The sequence below is a fragment of the Argopecten irradians genome, chromosome 4 (assembly GCF_041381155.1).
Source record: "Argopecten irradians isolate NY chromosome 4, Ai_NY, whole genome shotgun sequence".
Taxonomy (NCBI): Eukaryota; Metazoa; Mollusca; class Bivalvia; order Pectinida; family Pectinidae; genus Argopecten; species Argopecten irradians.
This window is the reverse complement of record NC_091137.1, coordinates 48272416-48294496: the sequence shown is the minus strand read 5'-3', so window position 1 is coordinate 48294496 and position 22081 is coordinate 48272416. Positions and strand designations below refer to the sequence as shown.

The following is a 22081-nucleotide window of genomic DNA, read 5'->3' as shown; positions in this document are numbered from 1 at the left end:
ATCAAAGAAATATAAGAGAAAAGATGACATACTTTTTTTTAGGAAAACATAAAAAAGAAGTGGTTTAAACCATAATCTTTATAGCTTTTAATTTTTACTATTAATCTGTTTATCCGGTAATAAATTTAATTTCATAATTACATTTTTTTTTTGAGATTATTTTTCTGTAAACCAAAATAATTGTACGTAAAATATTATGATCGCTTACATAGAGGCGGCATAATCTTGTGCCAAATTGAACTATTGGAGATTGATGCCGTATTAGTACATGTACTTGATTGAGTTATCTAAATTACATAGACATTATAACCATTATTCCCAATAGCTTTTGGTTTTATGAAGTCACAGACAAAACGGACATTCATTTTCATAGATGCTTCTATCACGAATGTCCTTCTATATTTTGTCTATGAATGCATAAACCCAAAACTATTTTGAGAATACCGTTTAAATAGATGTGCTTTAATAATTAAAAAATGTTTATGTCCATGATTGATTATGTGTGGTAGACATTTTAAAAGGGACACAACTCAAGTTTCATTATTGAATAAATCAAGTAAAAACGAAACACTGAAAATGGTATAGTGACAATGTTTTGGATCAACGTAAAAATTACAAACTATCAACCGGAAATTTGTTAAATTATTTATTTCAAACATACCACAATAAGAAATTTTGCATGAATATCCATATTCCTGCAATTACACAAACAGACATGTACAATACTGTAGGGAGTAGCTATATGTATAAAAATCTTGATAAGATTGATAACGTCAGTTTAATATTGTTAACGTATTACTACGAACTTATCCATTTCAAACGAGTATCATAATGTCAGTAATTAACTATCACACAGGTTTAGTATTGGCATAACTCTATTTCTAATGATTTCTAATGATGAAAGCAGAACAAACTACCTTGGTGATATGAGAAAAGCACCACGTAAATCTTTGTGATCCTTGAGACAACGGTAAAAACATGGCTATATCTAAAACTCGGCAATATATCTGACACTTACGTTTCCTATCTCATATACTAGACAGATGAATCATATGTAAAAGGAGCGGGTTATTGTGGCATGCATGTACATAGTGTTAAATACGGTCTCCGTCGCTGAGCTGACGGAGCATGCTTTTTTCCACAGTCAGTAGAGTCCTAGTTTTTTACACCGGAGACCGGGGTTCGATTCCTGGTCTGGGTAGTCGACAGAACTGTATTTGTTCATGCACTTATAAACATATGATTTTATTTAGTTACATTGATTTACGATAGTTTTATAAAAACAACTTAATGTGTATTTCTCGTAGTAATGTACTTTAAAGGTGATACAAAACTAAAATTTAAACTATGGATATCATTTAATATATCAATTAATGTCAATCACCGGGAAATGAAAAACGTTCTCTCCATGTAATATTTACAAATTAACATCAATATAGTCGTCACCACAGAGTTGCGCTGGCGGTGTGTTGATTGCTAGAGAAACCCTAGAGGAATCGCCCTCCTGTGAAGACTGTCGGATATAAGGTAAAGTGTTTTGTTGATTAGGATCACTTAAGTTACCATTTGGTTCAGGAGGTAATTGGAAATGTTGGTTATCAGAACGACAAGTTTCATCAGTATCTTTTTGCAAGTGGTCATTGTTGATTGGCAAACAGCGATCCAAATTAATGTTTTGAATCAAGTCGGATGGATTTGATCCACTGGCACTCTCGATTTGTTTAGATTTGTCATTCTGTGGACATGACACAGAGTTTAAAACAGTTTCATCAACAGGCACAAAATACGGATTATCAAACACTTCATCTTCATTATCTATAATCATGGACTGCTCCGACTGATGCCAGGACGAAGTCGACTTCCGGGCACTCTCTAAAATGCTTCGACGTTTTTTCCTCTCTTGTTGCACAACCATTTCCTTATCAGAGACTGGCTCTGGATCAATATAAGGATTCGTCTGCGCGTCATCATTTTCATCTTCCATTGGTGGAATATAATTTGAATCTAACTTAGAGTATGCTGGCGGGAGCTCAGCATAAACATGATCTGGCGAAGGACATCTCGCTCGTCGTTCTGGCGGTTGGAGGTAAGCGGGATTGATTATGTAGTCTTTTTCAGTTCGACCAGTGGACGCTACTGGATGACCTACAGCACCCACAGTGTTCTGGTTCATATTGTACTGGTTCGGAGCTACTGTTGGTGTGTTCATGTTGTGTATAGTACTCCAATACGTGTGATCCTGGCGCTGTGTTGGTTTGCTACAACAGAAAATAACCTTTCATCGAAGTATATCGTTACAATTAAAATAATTACTTAATATTATGTGATTCATGGAAACGTGAATCCGACATACACTGAATAGAGTGGTAGGAAGTTTTATTTTAAAATAGTTAAATTCTGTAAAGCCATGCAAGGAAAAGGGCGATAACTCATGGACGGAACATAATGATATTCTTTATAACTATATATATATATTTCTCTCATTCGTACAGTAAGTTTTATATTGGCTGGTCTAGAGCAATACACTCATATTTTATAATTCTCTTGGAAAAGCATATATATACAGTATATCACATCTATTAATAATATGTATACATAAATAATTTATTTAAACGGATTCACCTGGAATATTGAGTTTACAGGAAAAACCAAGAAATTGCAATGAATGTCACTCATGGGCAAATGGTTTGCGTCAATAGACAAGTGTCTACATTCTTACCGTTTCCTTTTACACACCCACATGAAGACGATGATGGAGATGAGGATGATAAGGACTGCAGCTGCCACAACCCCGGCGATGGTGGGAAGAGACGATGTGTCAGTGGGCGGAGAATCGACTGTGTGTAAACAATGGTCTATTATTGACACTCGAAAAATGACGGGAATGTTACATATTGTTACTTCACATGTTGCTGAGAAGACAGCTTTAAGTTGAAAAAGAAACTCAAAGTATTAGCCCTGGCTCTGGCATCAAAGCGTTTACCTACTCCAGGTTTTAGTATACAGACAGAAAATAAAGCGCTCCGCTTTGATGCGAGAATCCACAACTAAAATGATTACCAGTGAGAAATGTCACATGATATTTCAACGTATTCTTCTTAAGGCCAATAATTTCAAACAAAAAGTAACACAGAACAAAATGTACCTATTTCTTATTGGTAAAAGATCTGTGGACTATTAACTTACCTAGACATAAATTGTTTCGCTCAGTTGACCAGATTCCAGTCGGTAGACAGGTAATGGTATCATGTACTGGGTTCTTAATGTATCCAGAATTACACGTATAGCTACAGCTCTCACTTACTATCCCTAGACAGAAGGACGACATCAAACCATTGGGTATTGTCTTTCCGCAGGTTACACCTAAAAACGATTACCATTACAATTCCACATAAGATATACCAATTACACCTAAAATGTACCATTAATAGTATGCCTAAATAAAATATACCATAAACATTGTACATGCACCTTAAATATACCATTAACTTTACACATAAAATATCATACTTAACATTGCACCTAAAATATACCATTAACATTACACCTAAAATATACCATTAATTTACACCTTAAAATATACCATTAACATTATACTTAAAACATACCATTAACATTACACTTAAAACATACCATTAACATTGCACTTAAAACATACCATTAACATTGCACTTAAAACATACCATTAACATTACACTTAAAACATACCATTAACATTGCACTTAAAACAGACCATTAACATTACACTTAAAACATACCATTAACATTGCACTTAAAACAGACCATTAACATTTACACTTAAAACAGACCATTAACATTACACTTAAAACAGACCATTAACATTACACTTAAAACAGACCATTAACATTACACTTAAAACATACCATTAACATTACACTTAAAACATACCATTAACATTGCACTTAAAACATACCATTAACATTACACTTAAAACAGACCATTAACATTACACTTAAAACATACCATTAACATTACACTTAAAACAGACCATTAACATTACACTTAAAACATACCATTAACATTACACTTAAAACAGACCATTAACATTACACTTAAAACATACCATTAACATTACACTTAAAACAGACCATTAACATTACACTTAAAACATACCATTAACATTACACTTAAAACATACCATTAACATTGCACTTAAAACAGACCATTAACATACACTTAAAACATACATACCATTACATTCACTTAAAACATACCATTAACATTACACTTAAAACATACCATTAACATTACACTTAAAACATACCATTAACATTGCACTTAAAACATACCATTAACATTACACTTAAAACAGACCATTAACATTACACTTAAAACAGACATAACATTAACATTACACTTAAAACAGACCATTAACATTGCACTTAAAACAGACCATTAACATTGCACTTAAAACAGACCATTAACATTGACAAACTTAATAACACTTAAAACATACCATTAACATTAACTTAAAAACATACCATTAACATTACACTTAAAACAGACCATTAACATTGCACTTAAAACATTACACATTAACATTGCACTTAAAACATACCATACCATTAACATTGCACTTAAAATTATACCATTAAACATTTACACACTTAAAACAGACCATTAACATTCATTAAACAACCATAACATTAACATTACATTTTAAAACAGACCATTAACATTGCACTTAAAACAGACCATTAACATTGTACTTAAAACATACCATTAACATTGCACTTAAAACATACCATTAACATTACACTTAAAACATACCATTAACATTACACTTAAAACATACCATTAACATTGCACTTAAAACAGACCATTAACATTGTTAAAACATACCATTAAACTTAAACATATACCATTAACATTACACTTAAAACATACCATTAACATTGCACTTAAAACATACCATTAACATTACACTTAAAACAGACCATTAACATTGCACTTAAAACAGACCATTAACATTGCACTTAAAACAGACCATTAACATTACACTTAAAACAGACCATTAACATTGCACTTAAAACATACCATTATCATTACACTCAAAACAGACCATTAACATTGCACTTAAAACATACCATTAACAGTAACGTTAAAAAGCAAAGTGTAAGGTGTTTTCGTCACCTTTGTAAACCGAAGACACTGGTCTTAAAACATTAGGACATAAATAAATTCGCACAATCAGCATAATGACTACGTCAACGACACAGAGCAGATATAATAAGCACAATAATATTTTAGCACATTAGTTTTGGAGCAATACTTTTACATGAATTCTGGGAGATAGAACAAAGTAAGTATATATCAATCTTCATTAAGAATACTCACTTGATCCACATGTCCGTCCGTCAGGTTGCAAGTGTACACCATCCGCACATGCGCACGTCTTCCCATTGTGTGTTGGAAGACAGAAAACCGCGCATAAGCCATTGTTAATACAAGCAGCATTGCCTTGAAAAGAAAAATGTACATCGCTGTATTAATACATAAAAATATGTAACTTTCTAATGAATACTCTAGAAATGCATTACATATCAGAGAAACATTTAGCAATGACTTAACTTTAAAGAAAATATCAGACTTAATATAAATTGTATATACTATAACTGGACATTTTTAAATCATTTTGGATTACGATACGAGAAATACTTGGTCAATATTGTGTAAAATGCCATTTCAAACTGCTCGACCGGATAATTTGCTCGTTTGTGGTTTTTATTGTATGAACTTCAAAAGATTTGAGCGATAGTCTACCTTGCTGCTGTTGTCCTTGGTAAATATGGAGGGAAATGACGTTGCCAACTTCTGGAGTACTATTCAACCAAGGTATATTGGATCCAGTGTTCTTGTCGATCTTCATAATATTTCTACAATGTAATATTTTTGTGAAAATGATCAATGTATTGCATTTAAAGACGGTTGAAATAAGTAAAATGCATTTCTTTGTAATTGTTTATTTTTTTCAAATTAATGCTAATATCATTCATCATTATCATCATCATAAGCCATTTTGAGTTTTAAAACTAAACAAATACTTGTACTACTTAATATTCACTTTTTTTAGAATATTTCGTCAACTACAGTCCGTATGACGATGGTTCTAAAACATCCAGGTTGTATTTTGATTACCAGTCTCACCTTGTATTTCTACCTGTGTAATATATGACGTCATTGGCTAACACTATGTCCGTGAGGTCTGTACTCTGTATCAATGTACCCTTGTTTCCCAAGAGGTCCGTGTATCCTATCCCACCGTACGCCGCCCAATAGACTTTTTCAGCTATACAGCAAATAGAAAACTGAAAGTCTGTACACCTTGTCGTTTTAAAATCAAACTAATGATATTATATTTATTATGGCATTATAGTAAAATAGCAAACGCAAAATAGCAAAAAACATAAGGAAAAATATGATAATTAATGTACAAAAATCAAACGAATGATATTAGATCTATATGTATAATGGCATTATAGTAAAATAGCAAGCACAAAATAGCAAAAAAACATGAGGAAAAAACATGATAATTAATGTACAAAAATCAAACGAATGACAGTATACATATTAGAACTTGATAATGAAGTTAGCTTTAACAGCTGGGTTATGTTGCAGCTATTTGGTTTGACTGCGCGTGGCAAATATCATGCTATGAAGTACGATTTCAGTGAGAGGCTGGGAACCTCGCTTTATATGAAAAAAACAGTTTCAAGTCTGATTTATTTTCTTTATTAGCACGAAAGTTTTACAAAGGGGACTTTTATATTTGAATTACCTCCCTTTGACCAGATTGTAATCATATCACACACAAACACAAATCATACTTGCGAAGTCCATGGCGAGTCCCTGAGGATGATACACATCAGATACCAGAACAGAGACAGCCGTTCCGTCCATGAACGACCTATATATGGCTCCTTCAGCTGTCGGGCCGTCAAAGTCTACTCCGCTCCAAATTAACAATCTAAAATATAACATTACGTTACTTAGTGATTGTTGAAAAATGTTGTAATACGAAAACAACGAGAAAAAACAAAAGGTTATATCGAGCTCAATCAAACATTGGCGAAATATTAAAAATTAAACGATGACATCACACTCCTCTAACCTCTATTGGGCCTCGTTCCAACTGTCCAGGATTTCAGAGCCAATATATATGTATATTATTATATATAATATCCACCTTCCAAGCACAGAAATGATGCTTTTCAGTAGATTAATGAAAGATACCTACGCCTTTTTAGGATAAATAAGGAGTCCCTGCATATAATCGGCGGTGCCATCGGTCTGGACCAACACTTTGTCGTAAACACGGTCCTCAGTAGCTCGTAATACTCCTAGTCTACCGTCTCTCACAGTAGTATCACCAGAGGCTGATGTCGTATAGTACAAATTTCCAGTACCAGCATCATAGGCTAAACGTTCTGGGTATTCTTGTGCTGAAGTAATTGATTTATGAGCTAAATGAGTAGATCTATTGAAGTTGAAAAACATAATTACAGTTATGATTTAAGCATCGGTTTTCATATTTTTGACATGCATTGGTGTGTAATATACATGTACATCGGGTGGTCTAAAGACTTTTAGACAGAAAATGTTGTCGTCTGTAGAGCTACAATTGGTACCTATTACTGCTAATGGAGCAAAGTAATGGTTTTGTAAACCATTATTTAAAAGTTTGCATGCATTTTATCGTACTTGTTTTACATCGGTTACCTACTAGGCAATAAAACTGAACCATATAAAATATCAAATTCTCAGCGAGAAATTTTGTTTTTTTCATATACACATATGAAGACCTTTCCGCAGTGAATTTATACAGCAAGTCTACAAAGTATGAATTTGACGTTTTGTGAGCGGTACGGTAGATATTAAGAATGGTAGTTATGTTTGTTTTCGACAAAAATAATATATAAATGCTTGTATACGCACAAAATAATTGGAAACCTACAAAAAAAGTATAGAAAACTGTGCCCGAGTGATTTCCGGAGGCACTGCTCCACTAGAACACATAGGGACCAATTCGTACCCGGCCGAAAGGTATATTTTTGACATGCATTGGTGTGTAATATACATGTACATCGGGTGGTCTAGCATAGCCAATGATGCGCGATAGCGCACCATGATAGATATGCTAGAACACCCAATGTATGTTACACACTAATGCATGACAAAAATATGACAACCAATGCTTAGATTTACATTTATATAGGCATTCCCTTTATAAAAAAGGGGGTGATAAATAAAGTATGAATATAAAAGTTATAGGTTTGTATAGTGAAAAATATCATTAGATGGAACAACAAATGATTTGGCGGGAAAGGGTTGAGTTCTTGTAACTTCCAGTGTGTTGTCACGGACAACGGACTTAAAAATAACAGTGGATGAAATATTCCCATCGATTAAACGAGATATACAACCATAAGCACAACATTTCAAATATTTTTGAAAGAATATATTTCCATATTGATCCATTTTCATAATATGTTATATTTTGGAGGGAATTATCGTACTGATGTAAAACCCAGTCATTTCTTGACCTTTTAAACTCGGTTTGTAGTATTATTATGTCAGAGCCTAACTACATGTACCAACGTTAATACTGGAAAATACCATGGTATCAACATATAGATACTGTGCAGTAGTAATGTGAATATAGAACAACAGTATGATGGAAATTTACTATTTCAATACAGATAAAGTAATTATTTATGCCAATGGAAATGCCCCTTACAATGTACAAGAAAACAAAGAATTACATAATTATACATACAAAATGTTAGAATAGTTTGGACATCTGAACCATCCAACTTTGCCCTCTTTATGGATTGGAGATTAGCCTCTGTCCAATAAATATAGTGATATATATGGTCGTAGACAGCATCCACTGGTCTATCTACTGGTACATCCAGAGCCAGAAACTCGGGGGACGGTACAGGGCCCAAGGACAGTTGATACAAGCGGGCGTGGTTTAGGTCTGGGAGCAACAGAAACTCATTTGTCAGGACTGGCTCTGAAATATACGTATTGGCAATGTTCATGCGCAAGTAGTGATGTAAAAGTATTGTGTTTAAAAGGTACAAATAACAAAAACTTTATATTATTTTTTCTTTTCTTCTACAATTTATAACTTGGTATCTATAAATCCTATTTTGCATGATTATTGAATGCAACAATGAAGACACACAACCAGAATATTAAGAATATATCGCAAAGCAATATTAAAAGACAAAATGATATAGGAATAATGTAAGAACACATATTGAGACTTCAGTTTTCTTGACTCATTCTCACCTGGAATTTCATAATGGACTGGTCTATATCTCGGATTAAGAACAGTCTAAATGTGTCTTCAAGGGTAAATCAGTACATTTGTGATCACACATTCTTATACTTACTGCTTTTGCAGGATGTTTGGTCTGGTTGGAGTGTGAATCCAAAGCTGCATGCACAACTCCTTTCTGTGTCAGACGTTGGAATACATATATGAGAGCAGCCACCATTCAACACAGCACAGGGTTCTGTGTATAAAAAAAAATATAGTTTCCTGTACATGATTGTACCGATTCTACAAAATATCATATGATTGTAACACCAGAAAAAATGAAACAGGAGTAACGGAGGTTTTCATCATCTAGGAATCCTTTGAGATATTATTTGTGCATGATTATGCTTTAAATGGTTTGAATGTCGTTTTCCTTTCATGTATAGTTTGTATTGTTATTATATTGACTACAATTGTCATTTTGCGGCCATGTTGGATTTTATTTGTTCTCTTTTTATTTTAACTGTTTTTCTCAATTATAAACGTCATTCCCTTTCATTGTTGTATCTCATTTGTCACATTTGAACAAAAAAAGTTTTGTCATTTGATTTCATTTTGGTTAAAATTCACCGGCCGTTTCCGCTATCTTGCATTGATGACACCATTATTGGACATGTTTCGGAGTTTATGTTTCCCGTTGATTTCGTGATCTGTGGGTTATAATTTGAATTCTGAAGACAAGCATTGCTTCCTTAAGATGTGTGTCTCTAGGAGGGGGTGTACTACCCCGACTAATACAAACCTGGTTGTGACTGTTGCAGAGATTTATCAAATACTGCCATCCCCGTAATCTCTCCAAACCCGTCGACTTCGTGGGCTATAATTTCGTTGTTTTCCATGGACATGGTGTGGATATGGGAATTCTCAAAGGTCCGCCAAACAACGTACATCTGGTTTATAATAACGTAATAATTAGTGACAATGTAGCAATGTTTGCAATATTAATGTTGTAACCCGCAAACAAATCAGAATGTCGACCTTGCCGTGGTGATATAATGATTTTCTTGTTTAGTTATCTTTGTCTCCAATAGAAGATATATCAGATGTGAGGATTTTTCATTTACATTATAGTGAAACTTTGATAATCTGGACACCTTCATGCCCAGCCTAATATAAATAATCCGGAGTTTTCCCGACTGACAACTCTAAGTCAAATTGTTCGCTCTAGTTTACGGTTATCCGGTCGATGATATTTCTGTCCTAATGAGTTTTGCGGAGTATTGGCGTCCGGATTTCAAACCTTATTGATGTTTTATCATTACAAATATAAGAAGAAAAAATTCGAACGATATCTGTTTGTATTTGAACAGTTTTCTTTTTTAAGTAGAGATTGTGTCCCCTTAATTGATATTAGCAGTAGAATGCAGGAGTGACCTTATAGACAATCAGCTGTGAGTGATAGTGTGAGGCTATCGTGCTGTGAGTAAAGACGTCACTCCCATCGCCTACAGAACTCTTCAGGACCCCGTCCTCTACCCAGTACAACCTGTAACCCAACAAACAGATGTTAGGAACCTATGTGAGACATCCCCAAGGATGCTAAAGAACTACATACTGTATAGTTGTTAAGTTTCGGGACAATTCAGTCTAAGAGAACATTAAAATTTGTATATATATCAGATAAAACAAGTTCTAATGGAAATTAGATCAGTCAGTTTTACTGTGATATGCCTGAAACGCCTATGGTGGTGACACGTGTGTGAAATATTCAAACTTGCTCGCTGTCCGCCATTACACACTGTGGTTGAACTTCTTGTATGCCGAACCCTGTCCCTTGCTCGTAAAGTAATGCAACTTTTGGCTAGAACTGCTCAAATCGCTCTGACAGTAGTGTGTTTACCTTATTAGGTGAATTGTCTTGCCTAAAAATCATTTTATCACCTTCTCAGTGGTTATGTAGTTCATTTGTTTAACGTGCGTGACTTTGGCTCGGGTATGGGTACAGAGTTAATATTGTACCTGCTTAATCGTATTGATCAACGATTTGATATTTCAACGATATTAATTAAAATACTTAACAATGTCGTGGAATTTGTCAATGTTTTACGTTATATGTTTCATAAGAAATGTAGAACAATACATTTATGCTATATTTTGCTTATTGGTTATGTAAAAGAATTTGCCTGAGTGAATTGTCTCTTTAAGTTTCGTGGGTTTACAATTTCGCGATTTACTGTTGGGAAAGCATTTGCGAAGAACTATTTTTTGCGAATCTTCTTTGAAGTGTTTGAAAGCGTCATTTACATGACAATGTTTGATGTCTAAACTTTACTTTTTGGAAAATTTCGCGATGCATGAAATTTTGAGAATTTGGGTTAATCCGTGATTTAAGTGAAATTAAAACACCTTTAAATATTAGCTACTTTCGAGTACTTTTCATTACGTTAAATAATTGATCATTTATCTGGAACTTTAATATATAAAAAATATTTCATTTTCGATCTTTAACGAGATGATTTTAAAATCAGAAATTTCTTAAAATATAAATTTATGCTGAACATTTATTTTCTTATATGTGATTTTGCAGTATATACGGCCTCAACACAAGTGTTATTTCATATATCTTCAACAACGTCGTAAGTTCGCCATACTAGTAACCTACCTGTGTGCTGAACTGTCGTAGAACAAGGCTGTTAGAGAATTACTTGTAGATACAACAACAGAAGGAGCCGAGCTGCCATCCATAGATACCGTTTGTATTGAGTAATATGGTGTACCCAATCCCGATAACCAATACAGCATTCTGTTGTTAAAAGAATCTCTTCTAAACAACACAGTGGTACATGTTACAAACACTCATCAACAGAAACACACAAAACCAAAAGAGACATCTAATTTCAAATGAAGGGAGATAACTCCAATATGATAATTAAAAAAAAATAAAGAGAGTAGCAGACAACAAAAATACAACTATTTGTTTGTAAAATGCATATCTTGAGATGATCATTCATTTACTGAATCAGTTCACTGTTTAGACTTATGAAAAGTTTTTTATCAATAAATATATAGAATAAATAGAAAATTGTTGAAAAAAAAATATTTATTGATTTGTTGTCACTGATAATTAAAGTGAGTTGGCTATCGGTTGATAAATTATTGTCATTGTTGTAATTGTTTTTGTTCGACATCGACTAAATATTGATTATGTAAAAGTTCCTATTCACCTGCTATGTGGATCTACTACTAAATCTGACGGACTCCGTGTACTCAGTCCAAGTTCACTTGAAGAGAGTGTGTCCACGTTCACAAGTTTAATGTTCGTTGAGTCCTCTTCAGCCCAATATAAGTTTCGGCCTACCCAGTCATAGGCCAAACCTGATATCAACAAAGTGCGACAAATGATAATATCATGTTATAATTGGTCATCTCATAACTTTAATGTACATTTTTATCATCGATGACCAATATATTATGTGAATAAAGTCTATATTGGTGACATAACACCGAACCACAAGATACAACAGACAGTGACAATAGACATAGCAAAAATAGAAGAAAAAGTCCGATAGTTACTAACTACCCTCCTTATACAAAAGTCGTAACAAAGAGAGCAGATAGTTTTCGATAGTCTAGTACTAGCTACCCACTTCGTACTGTTTCACTAGTTTAGATGGTTATTTGTTTACTTTTTGTTTTAATTAATTAAGAATTGATTGTCATATTGTACATATATTTATGTGAAACATATATTTAGCAACCGCTGTTGGACATGTTGATCACCTTATATAGGTTACGATCAAATGCATGTCAATTTACATGATTAAGATAAGATAACTGAAATATATATAGATTTCTGTAAACAATTTTATAGGTGTAATATAGCCAGCCTCGTACTCACAAACGTACGTATTTCTATTCAATGTCGGAGCAAACATCGTAGCACACACATTACAAAATACAAAGTCACGTGCGGTTTGATTGACAGCTGGCGATCCGTCAGTTATGATAACGATTTATCCATATTTTAACTTTAACAGTGTTAATCAACTGTCGGCTGGTAATGGAGCAAGCCGGCAAATCACTGTTATCACGTCATAAATCTATTGACCACACAAGGGACTTAATGTTATTGCACAGAAGTATTATGCAAACCTTTGGGTTCGAAGAGATAAGGAACATTAGAAAACGTACAGTGTTTGTGTTTGAATTTGAGGAGTTTTGTACTCATAGCGATTTAAGTGATATTTTGCAATCTTATACATGCATTACAGCTTTATAAAGACCGCCTGCATTTTAAGACCAATTCATAGGGTCCCAAATGGCAATTTATTACACAATTTGTTGGTTCTTTTTGTTGGTCTTTTTAGAAATGTTTGACTGGTGTTCTCAAGAGAAAATCGATACCAAAGATCTTACCTGTTACTGTCCCTGTCTGTGTGAGCGATAGTGTACTCCCTGATAACAGACTGGCAGCAATAAGATTCCCTGATCCAGTGTCGGCATAGAACGCAGTACTGGTCGCAACATCCACAGATAAAAACTTCAGATTACTGAGGTTTTCTAGGAAACAGGAGTGAGGCTTCGGTAGGGTTGACATCAACTCCATAAAGTTTATCATACAGATGTGAGTGTAATTTCCCAGTAGAAGGCCTTTAACTGGTAAATCGTCGTTAGCTGCGAGAGAATATAAAAGTTAAATAAGTTTTATAACAATTTGTATATCAGAAGACCTATTATTATTAAACTAGAATAAAACTCATCAGCTTTTGAGAAAAAACCAGATCGCTCTTCGGTAGCTCTACTCACCTACACATAGACTATGCTTTGTTATCTTAACGATGATACATTTGTTAACTACATTGTTCTAGTGGTCGAAATAGTGGTTACTTAAATGTCATATGTCATTTGTAGTGAGTGAAGTGGTATTTGTATGTCTTTCTTTGTAACTCTTTTATATTGTTTTGATTATTTGTGAGGAATATGAAGAATATGAAAAAATAAACAGAAACTCTTTTTATCGATATCTCGAAGTATTCCTAGTTTGCATACGTGGAATTACACGGATTGTTATAGTTCTTACCTGTACACGATGTTCCGTCCGGCTGGAGGGTGAAACCATCCTTGCACAGACAGGCAGCTCCGATGGGATTCGGAGCACAAAAGTGTTGGCATACCATAGACATACATTTGTCTAAAATTAAAATAACACATAGAAATAAAGACAATTAAAATAACACATAGAAATAAAGACAATACCATATTTCGTGTATGTATTACTGAAAGTATAGCACAATGTGACAGTTTTAGAAACTGTTCCGTTGTATATCGGGTAACTATGACATAAATGTATCATTGGTACTGGTAGACTATTTGTAAACAGTGGTACGTTTTTAGAAAAGAAGCGTGTGCAAAGGTTAAAAGGTCACACGCGCAAAGTTAATATGCACGTCTTGCGGGTGTCAATGTGCATTACACATGCATAATTACTGATAATGTGACGTCATTTGAGTCTCTGCAGTCAAGCACGACAAATTGGATATTGCTTTTGATTTGGTAGTATAGGCACATGTTTTTTACATTGTTAAATATTGTTCCAGGTGTTCAGATTTCACAATACACCCTAGATGATTTACGGAGGCTTTCCTCCACCAACAAACCTGGCACGTCCTTACATGACCCTGGCTGTTAATAGGACGTAAAAATAAACAAACCAAAAACCAAATTTACGGAGGAGGATGACTTGCGTTGCGCGTATGCCATTGTATTGTATTATTTATATTGACCGAAGTATCTGGACCGTATCGGGCTACTCCCATATAAAATAATAAAGAGTTGTCGGGGTTAAAATAAGATAAATGTTTTATGTTCGGTTGAACAAAGTGATTTAAAATATAATAGTTAATAGCAATCATCGAAAAGAGTCATTATAAGGACTTTTTTTCATAATAATTAATAGCTAACACATCACAAGATCAATGGCATATGCACCTGTCGTATGGATAAAAAACAAAACATAACGGTGTTATATCTGACAATATATTCCGATCAACGAAAGACGATACCCATGAACATTTCATCTTATAGAGTAACCTGTCGTAAGTGAATTATGATAACAATAACGATAAAATCTACACTTACCTATAACTGGTGGCTTGAGAGATTTATCGTATATCTCCAGTCCGTAGGGTTGTCTGGTATATTTCTCTGAAATGACATCCTCGTCAGTTCCTTTGTACTTACATATCAATAGATCCAGAAAGTCTTCCGTCACACAAACGTGGGTCTGAAACCATCAGGTTATATTAGGTCTTTATATTAGATGTATGAATGGTTAATTATCATAAACGTTTTATATATGGCATTGTTCCGATAAAGAATGTGTTAGACCCATTCAGTTTCGTAAGCTAACGTGTTATCAGTTATCTTAGTGAAGTCCAAGACTGTGTGATGTGTATCTGTACATTATCATTGCCTTTCTGAATTACAAAAGATCTCACATCAGACACCCCATACAGACTAACGAACCAATCTTCATGTTTTCTTTATTACTTAGTACCTATAGACGACAATGGGGTCTAGATTTTGGCCCAGTTTCACAAACATTCCTTAACTTTAAAGAATCCCTTAACTTAAAATTCTCCATTGGAAAGTGTTTTAAGGATTTTAAGAAATGTTCTTCGACTGAATATTTTTCCTGAACTTTTCCTGTTGGGAATTTTAAGAAATCCTTAATGTTAAGGAACGTGCCCAGGTACATCGGCCATACATAGGCAATTGTTCAGCAGTACATACAGCTGACCATTAGACAGTGGCAAGGAAGACCACATATATTGCTTTCTATGTTAGTTTTATATATATTAATCATATGTAATCGTGTTCGTTTTGTTTGTCTTGATAAAGGGGCAGATCGCCTCGAAATATTACAATTTTGTTTTGTCCACACGGTTGGAATTACTTCCTTGTCCCACATTTTATAAATAATACATACTTGATCGGTCATGATGTAGGAGAAGTAATTATTATTTCGACGATGAAATATTTCCCTGTTTTGTCCGTCGTACGAGCAGCGTTCGATGGTGTTTCGAATTCGGTCCGTCCAGTAGATGCGTTTTTCTTGGATATCAGTGGAGACGTCACCGATATTCAATACACTTATGAATACGATCACTCGTCGTCGTTGGCCGGATAGGTCTGCTCGCTCTATTCTGTGAGATCCTTTGAAGGTGTCGGACCAAAACATGTAACTGTTGGAAATCAGGTTTAAATTAAAATTTTGTTTCAAAAGTTTGCCCTTTGATTAAATTAATTAATTAATTAAAATTATTAATTAAAACAGCATATTACCATATTATAGGCGTGTTATAACATTTTTATTGTAATTAAACATTTGTAACTAAATGACTTTATAAAAACTGTATATAAAATTCAATGTAAGTGAACCTTTTTTAGCGACCACCTCTATATAAAGACCACCTGCATAAATAAGACCATTTTCAAGGGTTCCAAACACATTCAACACATTTCAACTTGTGTATAATGACCACCTGACTATAAAGACAATTTCCTCTCTCCCTTGGGTGGTCTTTATTGACAGGTTTGTCTGTCCATTATTCGCTTACACAATTTAACGTTTTAAATGTTGTCTTTTTTGTTTTGTTTCGTAACAATAATGTAATATAATGCTTACCCTGAGGTTGGGTCCACTGTGATTGATTTCGCCGACTCCATATTTGTATCCAGTAGAATTCTACGCATGTTATTCGAACTCGCCAAGTTTATAACAAAGATCAATCCAAGGAGGCCATCAGTACAGTATAGATTATGGGATATCCAGTCCAAAGCAATGTCGGTGTTAATGGACCGTGACGCATGATAGACAAGTACCGTCTGGCTGTCTTGTGGGGACGAGAAAGGTGACATCAAATAGATACCTTGGGTGTAGTAATCGTAGAAGTAAAGAGTATCATTCTCGGGGTCAGAGGTCAGACTGGTGATGGTGACTCCTGGTAGACTGAACGATGTAATTTCAGGAGTAAGTTCCGAATGTATGGAGAGTTGTTGGATTGTCCCTCGGTATGTATATAGCGATCCATTGTTACTAGTGGAGGCTTGGAAACTAACAATCAGTGCCTCTGAAAAAGATAAAATGGTATTACTGTAATAGTACTGACATGTGTTTTAGCGGTTGTTTAATTTTAGCGCTTTCGCGTTATCTTTGAAGCGTTAATTCATGTGCAACGCTAGATTTTTTAAAAGATCAAACCAAAAATAGATTTCTGGAAATCCCCTTGTGGGTTTCGGAGCATGCTGACTGGGTATTAATTATTAATGGCGCATCAGTTTCAAATGTTTGATATGTGGGTATATGTAGATGTGAACTAGGTACAGAAATTATGGAATTCTTTAAAGTCTGTTTCTGACAGGGAAGATAATCAAGATAGGGATCTTATGGGAACTTTTGTGTAATTTTAGTGCGGAATTCAACGAAAGATTGAACCCCCTCCCCCTCTATAGAACCACAGAATTGCGATAATGTACATCCGCGCTAGTGAATCGCAATTTACATTTTTCGCACATTTGCGACGACTGGGATAAAATAAGCACGTTAACAGTATTAGATATCTCTCGAAAGTTTAACATAGTTAAGTCAAATATGCTGCTATTCGTTATGCTGATCTCTGTTGTTGTATGGAAATTAGAAACTTACTTCATCCACATTTATTCAGCTTAAAGCGCTCTATGTGAAGACAATAAAATTTTCATAAACCAGTTAAACACCTACAAGTTAAAATGCTTGATGTGACTATATACATATATGTGGATCACATCTTTAGCGCTACACCTGTTTGCGTCTTTTTTTTTTTCTTTTTTTTTTGAAAAGTTGTGTGATGCTTTTTTTACTTGAAAATAAAATGATTAATTTATTGCACATGTTGTAATTAATAAAGTTTTAAAATTATGACTTAAACTCTATCAGGATGTAATATCTTCAACTTGAAGGTTAGTAGTGAGAAATATCTATGCAAGGTTTGAATTACGTCACTATTGTCAATGTGTTATGGAATTTATTTACAGCTTTCTCCTCCTTTTTGTGTGTATGGAAATTACAATACGATTGAAGTATATGCATATTAATATTAACTTCATTAGTAGGGAAATTTTCTGTCACATGCAATGATTTCTAGGACAAAGACTACTGGGTCACATAAATAGTCTGATATCCAATGGTTTCGCTCGTGTAATATTGTTTGCATATGTCTATACCCGAAGCTATTTACATTGCCTTTGCGGAGCAGAATGTATTGTGACGTCATAATAGAAACAACAATGTGACGTCTGGAAAAAATAATGTTTGGACTTCCAGACATTTCTTTATGAATTTAGTGATAAAAATTATTTTTAGTGTAGATTTGTTTTAGTAATGTGATAAAAATTACCGTAAATATGTTCATTTTATATGTGATTTTATGAAACTCCTAACATATCTGTAGCTTTAGGCAACACTAGGTGTAACACCCACATTATATGATGAATCAATAGATTAATGCCACATGGATGTTTTTAACAACATCTTAAAAACGTAATAAAATCCTCCTACTAATTGTGTACAAGGTTACACTAGGTATTATATATATTCACAGTATGTGCTCTTAATAATCTTTTAGAGTCGACCATATGAACGATTTCACTTGGACTGATCACAACTCATCTCAAAGATCAAAGAAATACCGGGAACAAGTATAATAATAATGTACAAGTTTGAATATGTGCATTATAGGTTTAGGATAAACGCTTTATTAGTGTTTCTATTATTTGTGTTGCAGGTCTGGAAAATCATACATTAAACAAAATAAATTCTTCATGAATATTGAAATTAAATAATTAAAATTTTGGTATAGCGTCAAAAAACTTTACTGACAATACTCATCCAGCATTTCTTTCCTTTATTGCATGTAATCTTACACAATGTGCCTGCTTTGTTACACTAGTATTAATGGTATCGTCAGTCTCTGCCTTTGTCTATATTTGGTCAATATATCCTTCTCACAACCGACAATAAATAACTCAGTTTGATAGAAGGTTATTACAAATGCAATCGATGATAATAGTTTGAATCTAATTTTTGATTTGTTGCTATTTTAACGATGATGATAATACGTTCTCTTGTTTATTTATTTTTTTTTCAAAATTTGTGTTATTGTTTTATTCCTTTTCTCTTTCCCTCTTTTGTGTCCTGCTTTAATATCTTCCCTATCATTCGAGACCATCGAGTATATCTTGAAAATGAATCACGCTATTGACAGTTTTCCGGGAACATACTTAAATATGGCTTTCAGAACTAAAATGTTTTCTTTTTAGACATATTTTTGTGACGTCACTCATGCGCTTATCAAAACGATAACCCCTTTTCAGCAAAACAATATTGAGTCCCAGTGGGCAAATCCACTACGATCGCCAGAATGATATAGTATGCTATGATATATATTGACGTTTCTAAGGACCCCATATAGTGATGAACCTTTACACATGTTTCATAGAATATATTTTTCTTCTTTTCGATATAAAGTGTTTTTATATCTTAAAGTATTCGATACTGAGCAACATTTTTTTTTCATTTGATACCTTACAGAAAAATGAAAAGGAATGTAGGTTATACGTAAAATGAAATCTGATAAATATCTTAATAAATATCTTTACATAGTGAGTAGAGTAAATTTGACAGAATTTATTAAAATGACAAGTTTTATGGGTAGGGACCAATCAAGCACCAGTTAGTACCATCTCCGTTACTTTCACCCACTGAATATACTTACGCATTTCATTTAATGTTTACTATCCAGCAAAAGGCTTTTAAACAATAAGGAGTGGATGTTATGTACACGTTCTATCAGTACAGGTAGCATTTTAATCAAATATTCCTCTTAGGAAAGTCATTTCTATAAATTGCAATGATAAAGCGTTTTCGTATTCATCGAGTACAATATGTAAATTTAACGTGTTACTAACACGTTATAATTCACAAATCGATTACAGTCCTTTTCTTAATCATACTGTTTGATTCTTTTTAAATGATATTTAAAATTTATCCAGTTGAAAAAATAATGCACATAAATGCTGATTTGCTACGTGAATACGGGCAGCACAAAGAAAACTCCATTGGTAAAATCAATTTGTCAGTACTATACATGTTGGGCATTCAAACTGTATGGATCGACTCAGGTTTCAGGATATCATTATGTTATCCTAGGAACACCATGTTGAATTTAAACTGTGAATAGAACCCTTTCTTAAGATTTGAGAAGACCGAACAATACTTTGCCGCATGCATTGGTTCCGAGAACTCCTTTCATATTTTAATGCAGTTTTTAATGCATGTACAACCAAGGTACCGATACGATAGAACTAGTCTTAAGTATACATTGTTATTATTCTGACATGCGAAAAGTGGTATATAAAATTTAAAAAAAAGTAAACTGAACACATTCTGTTAAAAATTATCTAATTTGTTTTCCTTATATATTTTCGTTTTATGTTGATTGTAAGTTGTAAATATGTGTCTCTATACACTGTTTTTTGTAAAGAGACTAAATAAAAAGTTTGAAGAGCCGCCAAGACATGTCGAAAGCGCTCAAGGGTGTGTCGAGTTTTCTTTATATGAATATTTATACTTAATAATGTTCGGTTTCATGAAATAACCATTAAGTGCAGAAACATGCAGATCTTGTTATGATAAATATTTGTATGTGTTATTTATTCTGCAATATAACTGGAGAGATGTATAGTGGATTTGAATTCGTATTGAATTCTTTAATGAAATATTGTGCGTACGTTTGGTTTCTTTCACACATAGCCACCGAATATGCTTTATCAGTTGAAAGCTACAATTCAAGGTGGATAAAGCTCTCTTTCTCATTATGTATTATCATTTTAAAGTTATAAGTCTCTATTTTATACTAGTAATATTTTGCGTGCTTATATATCACTTTTAGTTTTAACAGTAACATTTAATGTCCCGAAATATACACGCTTTTTATTAACTAAGTTATATTCAAGTACGCCTAAGCCATGTATAGACATACAAATCATCATTAGTTTAAACAAGGGCTTACACCTTATCTGAACAAAGTATCCAATGTAAATGAGTAATAATTTAAATAAGTTTGTGCCTAGATACTAGAAATATCATATACGACTATTGAACATAATATCACTGAAGAGATCGACGAGTACGAAACATCATTTTCGTCCCATATATGAGATATTGGTGTTATGATCGTTTGATCCCTTGATCGGTCGACATTATACTCAATCTCATCACTTTTTGGATGAAAGGAAGTTTTTACACTTCATATTAGGGACGGATTGAAGAGCTCAAACGAGGCATAGACGATAAGATTTATACAACGTATATTTAGTATAAAATACCTTATGGCAATACACTCACCTTGCGCAAAGACTGCATTAACATTCAGAACGAGGACGAACCCGGTCACACACCAGGACAGTGCCATCTTGCTTGTCCACTCGTAGTGGCATCAAGGAAGTGAATTAAAGTCTATGTCGAGAGTGTATTGACCGACGTAAAGGAAAATCAAACAGGGTGGATCAGTAGATACACCTGTGTTCAGTGTTCAGGGCGAATGACTCTGTGACACATATATTTCACACAACGACAACAAACGTTCGGGATGAGTTGATAATAAAGAAGTTGGCGTCTTCACAAACACATATGTTCGGCTGTCAAGGTTCACTTTCGTTATTAAAATGTGTCTATTATATTATGACAACATG

General features: G+C 33.7%; 1 protein-coding gene across 1 annotated transcript; it reads right to left on the bottom strand.

Moving 5' to 3' along the window:
* Positions 1–643: 643 nt before the first annotated feature.
* On the bottom strand, positions 644–22072 carry LOC138321870 (low-density lipoprotein receptor-related protein 4-like). Its single transcript, XM_069265873.1, has 20 exons — positions 21735–22072; positions 16977–17421; positions 16278–16533; positions 15428–15572; positions 14370–14480; positions 13706–13963; positions 12514–12664; positions 11952–12092; positions 10724–10835; positions 10092–10239; positions 9423–9545; positions 8798–9037; positions 7259–7463; positions 6849–6988; positions 6169–6310; positions 5785–5897; positions 5359–5481; positions 3187–3363; positions 2720–2837; positions 644–2258 (listed from the first exon to the last, which is right to left on the bottom strand). The coding sequence occupies exons 1-20, from the start codon at positions 21799–21801 to the stop codon at positions 1418–1420; spliced, it is 4056 nt and encodes a 1351-aa protein (XP_069121974.1). The 5' UTR covers positions 21802–22072; the 3' UTR covers positions 644–1417.
* Positions 22073–22081: the final 9 nt, after the last annotated feature.

Coding starts and splice junctions, on each gene's coding strand:
- LOC138321870 (XM_069265873.1), bottom strand. CDS start 21,801: ATGGCACTGTCCTGGTGTGTGACCGGGTTCGTCCTCGTTCTGAATGTT. Junction 15,573..16,277: donor CCTACATCATGACCGATCAA/GTATGTATTATT, acceptor TGATGGTTTCAG/ACCCACGTTTGTGTGACGGA. Junction 9,546..10,091: donor TCTGCAACAGTCACAACCAG/GTTTGTATTAGT, acceptor TTTTATACACAG/AACCCTGTGCTGTGTTGAAT.